This window comes from Poecilia latipinna, unplaced genomic scaffold, assembly GCF_001443285.1.
Source record: "Poecilia latipinna isolate Pla-1442-1.1 unplaced genomic scaffold, P_latipinna-1.0 Scaffold771, whole genome shotgun sequence".
Classification (NCBI taxonomy): Eukaryota; Metazoa; Chordata; class Actinopteri; order Cyprinodontiformes; family Poeciliidae; genus Poecilia; species Poecilia latipinna.
In genome coordinates this window covers 263,776-274,149 of record NW_015113387.1, presented here as the reverse complement: position 1 = coordinate 274,149, position 10,374 = coordinate 263,776, and the positions used below count along the sequence as shown (strand labels likewise).

Here is a 10,374-nt window from a genome sequence, read left to right as displayed (position 1 = left end):
TTTTTTTTTTTTTTTTATTGGTTTAGTATGCTGGGGGGGTTTTATTCTAAGACGTTAAATTACGATTTATTTATTTTTTTATTATTCTAAGTTCAATATAATCCCACAAATAATTAGGTTATTAACCTAATTATGTTAATAACTGCTTTATTGTATTTGCTCACTTATATTATTTTACGGCTAAAATAAATTCACCGCTTATGATAAAAAATTAACCATCATTTAGTGAAAATCCTATCTGCGTTCTGAACTTCTGATCTGGGCCGGACCTTCAGCTGCTTTGCTTTACGCACACTTTCTGATCACTGATATGATCAGCTGCACGTGCCCCGAACGTATCTTCAACTGGTTATCAATTAAAACAAAACAAAAAAAGAAGAGATAAAGAAAAGAAAAGAAACAAGCCCACAAAATGTTTGCTGAAAGCTTCCACTGCTTTTCGACCACAAACAAGAAAATTATTTTAATGAATAAAACAAAATTATCTATTTATAGCTGTCATTGATATGTGATGCAGCGCTAATGATGAACGCCATTCAGCTCCATTCTACCTCATAAAGCCAAGAAAACATTCAAGCTTGGTAAAGACCAGAGGTACACTTTATATGTGGCATAGTTTAATCCTGTGAGAGGGAGGGCGGTTTCCAAATAATAAGAAATTGTCTCTGGAATGCAACAAACTGAGCTTTAATCTGTACACGTGAAGCAAAGTTGTGTTTAGTCAGTGTCAAAAAGAAAGAAAAAAAAACATGTTTCTGGAATGGATGAATCTTAGAAAATCAGCAGAGATAAAGCATGGACAAACTGAATACGGAGGAGGAAAAGTTGAGTGAAGCGGCGGCGGAGCGCCCTCGGCTCACCTTGGAAGCGATGTCCCAGGAAGCGGCTCCGCAGCACCCAGGGGTAGAAGCTGAGCGCGTCCCGATGCTGCGGGCTGAAGAAGCTCTGAGGGGGGATCTGTAGCGGGTGCAGCGGGAGCCCGCCGGGGCTCTGCGTGTGCGTCCCGGTCTCCTGCAACATCATGTCCGGCCCGGCAGAGAACAAAGTTCTCCCGCTGCCCCCCTGGAAGCAGGAGCCGAAAACCCCGGTGGCTGAAGCCGGGTGCATAGAGTCCGGGAAGCGGAGCGCAGTGGGCCGGATGGGCTCATCCCCGGAGCTGCCGCCGCCGCCGCCGCTGTGGCTGCTCGCATCCTTCCCCACCAGAGACTCTATGGTGAAACATTTCTTGTTATTACTGTGTTGGAACATGGTGAGCACCTGAGCGGAGAGGATGAAGAAGAATTTCAATTATTCGCGTCCAGTTAGTCCAGTCCTTCGGACTCTTGGGGTTTAGATTCCCAGTTCCCCCATAACTCTTCCCGAGTGTCGGCCTATGCGCACCAGCCGTGCGTAAATTCCAGATTTGAGCTCCCGAGAGTTTCCTCTCTCCGCTGCAGAACGTCAACAAAAATCACAAACTTGATCCGGATTGGGGTGCCGCGCGGAGTCTCCGAGCTGCTGCAGCCGAGTTTGAGCGTGTTAGCCTCGGATCAGTGGGTGTCTCCACGAACCTGCTGCCGCCTCATGCTGGAGTCTGATGAACCGGGAGAGCCTGCACGAGCGCACATACCTGCCGGAGGTGTGCTGTGAGCATGCGCAGAGGCGGCCACTGCCACAGCCATTTTGTTGATGGGTTGGATGAGGAGGAGGAGGATGTCAAAGGTGGTGATGATAATGACTGACAGTGATGATGAGGATGATTAATGTGAGGTCATAACAAATATTATTAATAGGCACGCTAATTAAAACTCATCAGCAATGAGTGACTCATGTTCGATTTAAAGTGCTGAAAAATATTCGGGTTTTCAAACAGAACAAACAAACAAAAAAAGTGCGGTTTTGCTTTGTTGCCATGCATTGATGTGCCTTGTTTTATTCTCTCAGTTTGTGTAATTTTTGACCGCTGAATAAATCAGTCACCACAGAGCGTATCCTTCCGTTTGTTTCTTCTCTAAATATTGTTTTGGTTTTGTTTAATTACTTAGAGCACTAACATTTTTTTTTTTTGGTTACTGAAAGTCGTATTTATTACAAATAAAGTTTTAGTTTGTATGTCATATTTCTATTTATTGTTGTTAATTTTGTAACTTCGTTAGTTTTCTTTTCAATCGTTTAGCTTACTGTAAATTATATTTTTTAAGCGTTTGTTCTTTCAAAGAATTTTTTCGTTTCCATGTAGTTTCGTTTTTTCTAATTCTGTGTTTCTTTGAGTTTAGTCTTCCGTGCCTCTTTAATGAGTCTTATTTCAGTCTCTGATTTTTATGGTTATTTGTATTTTTATTTCATTTTTACTTTTTTGCTGCACTTCTGTCAGACCTTCCTCTTTCTTTGGGCCATTTCCTAGTTTTACATTATTTTGCATCAGTGTTGTGATGTTTAGTTGCTTTTTTTTTTTTTTATTTGTCTCCATTTGTTATATGGTTAATCGGTTTTTTTTATCTCCCTATTTATGATCTTTGACTTTTTGCTCTCTAAAACACATTAATAACAAAAGTAAATTAACCTCAGTTTGACCACTACTGGATTACAATGTTACTTTCTACTCCTAATAAGGCATTAATTTTATTATTTTTTTGTTCAAAATTTTGTCCAATTCATGTTGCAATTTTTCTATACTTCTGCTTCATGTTTTTAACTGTTTTCTTCAGCATATTTCTATTTTGTGTATTTATACTTTTTAACTAAATTGTTAAACTCACAGAGATCCATCTGAGTCATTATAGTTTGAAGTAATGCCGTGTCAAAGTTGTACACATACAACAGAAGAACTCTGAACATGTCTGTGAATCCCTTGGTGACCCTTCAGGTCAAAGGTCAGATCCATTTCCTCTTCCAGTTCTTGTTGTCTTGTCAGAGCCTGGTGTTGTGACTAAAGTAGACAAATTAACTTCACATCCGTCAAAATTGACTCCGACCAACTCAGCTGGAAGTTATCCAAGGCTTCAGTCATGAAAATAATAAAAATGTAAACAATAAAAAAAATATTAATAAAGAAATGCTTTCAAAAAATAAAATAAAATCTATTTTTTTTATTTTTGCAGTTGGGTTGTTAATTCCAATAAAAGTAACAGAAAACAAATAAAAACAATTAAAATGAAACAAAACTCAGAGGAAGTGTGTAAGATCCAGTAGGAAACCACAAAACTTATTTTCAGTCTTAAACTGGTTTAGATTAACATCACCAAGCAGAGCCTTTTTCTCTTGATGTCCCACAACATGTCAGAAGTTAAGATCAATCGGACTACTTATTAAAATGTATTTAATTTTACCATCATAAGTTGTTAAAACTTCCCTAAAGTGCAACACTAGTGTGTAACAGCAACTATCTGAGCACCAAAAACCAGCCCATCTTACAATACAGCTGTATATACACAGTACTAAGTAATAAATAATTAAATATGTAAATAAAATAAAAATGTTAATTCAAAGAAAAAAACAAGAATAAATCTAAAATAAGTAAAATTAAAACAAATCAAATGGCAGAGGAAAGAGTTCTAAACTTTCTTGTTTTATAATGAAAACATATTTTGGGTCTTCAGGACGGATTTATGGATTTAGATTACCCCACATAACTTTTCTGTACCAGCAGGAAAAAAAAAATGTTTCACACACTATAGGTTGTCCCCAAGTTGTCAGAGCAACAAGTCAACTTTATTAAAATAGACTTGATTTTTTTTCTCAGAAGGGAACTTTATTTGTTGTGAAAAGTTCCCTGGCAAGGAGTTTTATGTAAAAACTAGGCAAAAGGGAATATCTCTCTGAACATATTTTTCTATAAACAAAGAAAGTTCCCTTGACTCTCAAATGTTAAACACTGAAATCTGTCAATATTAGTTGAAATTCTCTAGTTTGTATCTGAAAAGCTTATTTTACAGAAACAGAGTATTAATAATGGCTGCATGCTGTAAATAAGTTATTCAGCTTTGGCACCTGTTACTGAGGTGCAGGGGAACAATGCAGTGCAGAGGATTTACCACTGATGAGTCAAAGAGCTTGACTTAAAAACTGATGTCTGATGAAACTTGAAGTTTTGGTAATGACTGAATGGCTCTTGGCTCTGAAGACTTAGTTTTATCAAATGTTGCTACAAAAAGATGAGATTTTAAATGTTGAAATTTTGTCAGAACAAAGGTGAAGCTCTTCTTTTGCCTGAGTAGCCTAGGTGAGAAAACCTGATTTGGTCCACCCTGCCTGGATTCAAACATACAGTTTGCATTCATCGTTACTGGCGCCTGGTTCGGCCGTGCAGTCCAGGCCCAGATGTTTGTTTCAGCCCACGCAGCTCAGACCAGGCCTAGACTTGGCCCGGACCTGTCTCTTCCTCTGCAGCTTTGGGACCTGCAGGACAAATGCCAGCCCATTCAGAAGCCGCTAATTGTGGCCCGGGAAGCCCCTCAAAGCCCCCCTGCCTCCGGTCTGAATGGGCTGCCCTGCAGAGTCCCGTGTGAACCACAGTGCCCCTTTTGCCTCCCCGTCCCGCTTCCCCCATCTCCCCCGCCCGCTCCACATGTTAATTAATAGGCCTTACTTGCATATTTGGATCCTGCTCTGCTTTGATGGAAGGCAGCCATTAGCATCTATTAATTTTGCCTCTGGCGTTCCACTGGCGGCTCTGAAAAGGAGAATTAAGCGGTGTGACTCATTGTGAGGCTGAGTTAAAGTGTGATTATTGTCCTGCAGCCTGGAGCTGTTGCTAACTGCTGCTAAGCCCTCTTGAAAGTGAAGGGGCGACTCCTCCTCATTAGTGTCCAACAACGGAAAGATATTAACAGGAAATAGCTGCAAATTTCTTTCTTCCACATTTTAATCCTCCCTCGTGAAAAGGGCACTTAAAAATGTAAAGACGCGAGCTGGAGCACAAGTGCTGAGGGCAAACTGCTGCTGTGATGATACTGTAGTCCGGCTGCTGGTTGTCAGACTGCAGTTTTGATTTTCAAAGCTAAATCTCCTCTGCAAACTGTTTTATAGCCAAGCAAGAAAACTATTGTGCTAAAGAAGAATGTCTCAACTGTGAACTACAGCGGTGGTGGCAGCATCAAGATGTGGGGCTATTTTGCATCTAGTTGGGCTGGGGCTCTTGTAAAATGTGGATGGATTAATTTTTGTCACATTTACCAAATAATTGTTCAGCTTCATCACAAACTAACAGCTTAGATGCCTGAAACTTGGACATGACTGAATGCTCTTGAAGGACAGTTTTCATCCAATCTGGCTTTGGGATGGATGGTTTCTAGGGTGGCTTTTTCAAAGCACCAACTTCAACCCCTAAAACACTAGGCTTAGAACTCCACCTTCACTGAAATTAATCACATTAAATACATCGTTCCAGATATGGTTTTAAAAATAGTCAAATATCCAGAAATATGACATAAGTTTGTTCATGTTTACAAAAAGACTGTAATTGAGGTGCACCTTCCTGAGAGACTGTTCATCCAATGTTAAGTGGATATTTGTGGATGTATGTGTAAATTTGTCCCTGCAATAAATTAAAAGTTATTCACAATTCTTGTTTGGCAAAATTGCCGTTCCAAGCTGGAAGAAGGACTGTTAGATGATGTCCTTAAAAATGTACAGTTAAGACGCAAATCATGTAGATCATGAATGGGTTGACACTCATGAACAGAAATGTTTGGACCCAAACTGAAGAAGGTTTTACAAGGCAGCTTACGTTGCTGATGCACAGAACCAGAGTTACTGCATTTTTTTTATCCAGGTGCATCTGAATGAATCAGGTTCTTTATGTCAGGAGGTAAAACATAAATCTCAAAGATGTTTGAGAAGATAATGTTTATGACTGCTGCATTTGGGAGGATTTATATTTCACACTTAGCACAGACAGCAAAACATTTAAGACTTAAATCTAAATAAGGTGGTTACTGTTGTACCACATGACATTTTAGAGAAATGTAGTTCTGATCCTGATTATAACACAGTAAAATTAATTAAGTAAAATTAAGCTCTAAAAATGTAATTAGATTAACACAGACAAATTGAAAGGAGAACTGTGAGGATTTCAACTTGTTTCGCTCATCTGAGCAGCACTTTGTCTGCTCTTCAGGTGTTTCCAGGTGTTTCCAGGTGTCTGTGTGGAGTCATGGGAAAGCTGTGACATGACAGCAGAGGCTTTGACCCATAGCTGCAAAAACACAAACACTTTGGTGGACATTAGACCAACTTCCTGCTGACTTAAGCTTATTTAAATGTGTTTTTTTCAGTTCAAGCTGTTCAGCTGCATTTCTATGCAGGTGCATCTCAGTGAATCAGAATATTACCAAAAAGTTAAACTGTTTTAGAAACTGAATTGAATTGATATATCATATATATGGATTACACCTAGATATGCATATTCTGAGTGTTTCATTACTTTTTTTAATTTGGCTGTTGAAAACTCAGAAGTTAGCTTCTCATACCCAATAAGAAAAGTTATTTATTTATTTGCTTATTTATTATCACAGAAATATTGTTTTGCATCCTACACAGTCATGTAGGCTGTGTCCATTAGTAATTTTCACCTTCTATGAGGAGAGTAAGCAACGGCAGGTCATTCCTAAAAGCAGTGGACGGTACGTGGCTCTATATCTAAGCATAAATAAAATTTGGTGGAAGAAAAAAAGTGAGATAATTGAAAGGTGTACAAGCAACAGAGGTAACTGATTTTGGGGAACAGTGGAGAGCTACAGAATAAGCTGTGAAGTTTCCACAATCAGTTATGACTGAGGGAGAAGAGTGGGAGATTACAGCATGTGTTTTTGTTTGTCAGCCGTTTAAATTCAGTTCAACTGTAAAAACGGAAATAGCATTTTGTGCTTCCCAAACTTTACAGCAATTCTGATTTTATCCAATTGATCTTGACAGATGACCAAATTGGCAATACAATCCCGATCACAGTGTCACTTTTTTTTTAACTGACCAGCAAACCAACCTGATCCATTGTCAAGGTGGAGGAACACAAGAACCAACAATGCAGATGAGATAAAAGGCCACAATGAAAGCAACCAGAGTTTCCTTAACACCCCAGCAGAGCCACTGGCTTTTTACCTTCAGGCCATGCTCCACTGACACAGTAAAGACCCCAGCTTAAGGACTGAGTCCAAATACTGTACAATACCTGAACATACTTTTTGGAATCCCAGCATTTCTGTTTTCTAAATCTTTATTAGTCTGATGTGAAGCAGCCTGTTAAAACAAGCTGCTTATGCAGTGCAGCGCCCCCTGGAGACAAAATTAAGCTAATCTGATCAAACAGATCAAAATATCTCATGCTTTGATTCATTTTCAACCGTAAACATACTATACAATTAACTGAATTAAAAATAGCGACCAAACATTGTTTCTCTGACAGACACCTAAAAAGCCAGGCTTCATCCTTTGCTTTCCTGTTTAAGACAAACAGAACCTGCGCTGTTCCCGTTAGGCTGCGGGGGGATCTGGCTCTTCACTATAAATCGGATGGGGAACTGAAACAGCTGATCTTAATAGGTAAAATTTTCAGCATGAAACTAAACACTCAACAATTAACTGCCACCTGCCGCCACCTAGCGGTCAAGACTGTATATTACATAATTTTGAAGTCTGGCATTGAAGATGAGCATTTGTTTTAAGTTTAGCTAAACCTTACTCAGGATTTTCTTAGCTCGAAGTACTTGTCTTATTTGGTGAATTTTGAGTTACTTTTTGGTCCTTTAAACATACAACACTTTCTCCCCATAGTCCTTGTCCTCTGTGAATCCCCATAAATGCAAATCCCTGCTGACAATCTTGCCTTTTCCCTATGAAAATCAAAGAGGCATTCAAAGTGGAAATCACATTTTCTTTGTTTTTTAGTCAATTTAAATCAGCATGCAGGAGTAAATGAGTCTCACTGAAAAATCAGTAAATGATCCCTCTTACAACTGTATATAATAGAGGATTATAAATCATGATCAAAATGTATATTTACCTATCAAGACAAACATGATCAAGGATTCTACTGCATGTTATAAAGATTTGCTAAAGTATAATTGAACACAAAATAAGAGATCAACTTTTTCTCTTTTGACTTTTCAATACAGGAGCCACCACAGCAAATTATGTAATCCTGTCCTTTATACTCTCACTAACTTAATGTCCTTCATGATTTTATTTGACAAACATCAGACTGTATTTTCTAACTTATTGGGACGTATTCCTGGGAAGGGACAGCTTTCCAGAAATATCTAGATTCATTAAAGGATTAACAAAGTGTTTTGGACTTTTTTCTGAATTTTGAAAGAAAGGTTTAATTCCCTAAATTTGAGTTTTATTATCCAACATTAACTTTCAAGAATGAAATGAAGAGAAATAAAAGTAGTGTTAAACATTTTCAAGCAGCTCTGGAACTTTTTTTTTTTTTTTTTTTACAATTAATGAGTCATTTGAGAAACTGTTCTTGAATTACTAAATTAGCAAAATAAGGTAATCCATATGGGATACTTCGACATCCACTGAAACATTCAGGCAGCTTCTTTAAGAATAAAATTTCAGGGTTAAAACATGGATGCATTTTGAAGACTCAGGGATGCAGGACATACAAAAGTCTGATTAAGTATAATTCTGAGAACAGATAAATGTGCATTAAAGGACAGACTTTATAGATCATGATGACTGGACCACAACAGCCACAACAGCAATGGATACAATCAATTTTAGTTTCATTTTTTATTTTGAAAGCCAAAAAAGTACAAGTATCTACATGAAAACAATCGGCTGCACTATCTGCTGAGAAAAGATAAAAAGCACTTTTGTAACAAGCAGAAATATTATTCAAGACTGTACAACACACCAAAAAACAAGTCTATAGTACAAATTCCTGTAGAAACCTGGTCAAAGTGCTGGTGCATATTGACAGAGCTGACAAAACATTGACAATGTTATCTTTTTTTTTAGGCAACAAATATGTCCAATACGAAAACCTAAATGGTTTCAAAAAAATACAAATGCAGCATAATACAGTGACTGTTTTATGATAGCTAACAAGTATGTCCTGATCGTAAACTGGGATAGTAAACATGCTAATAATATGCATTAAATAAAAATAAAAAACAAAATAAAAAGCTAGCAACCTAACATTAAGCGGATGTGCCATCTAACTAAATGTAATTAATTGAGTAAACTGGTAAAGAAACGTACGCATTTCTGACCTCAGCTCTGAAACAAACTGGTGCTCTAATATTAGCATACATTTCATTCAAAAGTCCACATTACCATCCATAAGCAGCACAGCTAGCACATTAGCATAACTTAAGATGGTTCAATGAAGCAAGGAAAAATATTGATCAATGTGAAGCACTAAATGTTGCAACTTGCTATCCAAAGTGATGTAAAATACTTTGAATAGAAATGCAACAAATTTAAACATCCAGTAAAATAACAAATCCCAGAGGCACAAGAGGGTTTTGGGACATTGGTGTCATGTGTTGCTAGGGAATAAGGATGGCTTTGCAGGGGGGGGGGGGAGGAAGAAAAAAAAAAAATGAAAAAGTACAGTTATTCACTTCACGGTATCAAACCTTCCAGCATGGCATGAAGGCACAGATTAGAGTCCAAAAACTGGATCCAACATGGCAGACCTGCAGTGGGTCAAAGGCTGATTGCTTATATTTTATGACAATCAACAATCTGCCATGCCTGAGTGAAAGAAATCTGTTACTCTTTTACAACCAAAATCCTGAACTACTTTCTAACACGAACAAAGAGCTGTCCAACAAATTTATTTGGACAGCTCGGCAAAAGATTCCTTCAAAACCGTCACTGAGCTCTGCAGGGCAGAGGCACGTCCACCGGTGAGAAACTAAAGCAGAAAGTCTGTACGTTAACAAACAAGGCACTTAATTTCCAAGCCCAGAAGATGGACCAATACATTTAGGTAAAGAGTCAATAGATGATTCAGTCTCCAAGTCATTACTGTGAAATACGTCTGTAAGTAACAGGATTTATTCCATCAGAAAAAAACATATTATGATCAGCATATCAGACATTTCGATGAGGAAGTTATTACTTACATCATCAATTAAAGTCAGTGGCTGATCAGGTTACTTTTTGGCACAAAAGAAAAAGTGAAACTGTATAATATAGGATTTCCAAAGCTTAAAGCTAACTGACATCAAAATTTGATGTCAAAATTTGATTTGTATAATTTTTGATTTGTATAATTTTTGTATAATTTTTTGTTGAGTTTTACCAGTGTTTATGAAATATTTGAAGTTTGAAACAATGTTTTCCAAAAAAAAAAAAAAAAAAAAAAAAAAAAAAAAAAAAGCTGGGGGTTTTAGTTTTGTGGTGGTTATGGTTTGGGAGATTTTCCCCTTGGGGAAACGT

At 37.7% G+C, this 10,374-nt stretch overlaps 1 protein-coding gene across 1 annotated transcript in view; it reads right to left on the bottom strand.

Annotated features, from left to right (window-relative positions):
- Positions 1–1,871, bottom strand: part of emx3 (empty spiracles homeobox 3) — a 23,346-nt gene extending 21,475 nt beyond the window's left edge. Inside the window, exon 1 of the mRNA XM_015046293.1 lies at positions 861–1,871. Within this exon, the coding sequence (XP_014901779.1) occupies positions 861–1,248 (388 nt within the window). The 5' untranslated portion in view covers positions 1,249–1,871. The remainder of the gene's footprint in view (positions 1–860) is intronic.
- Between the last annotated feature and the right edge of the window lie 8,503 nt (positions 1,872–10,374).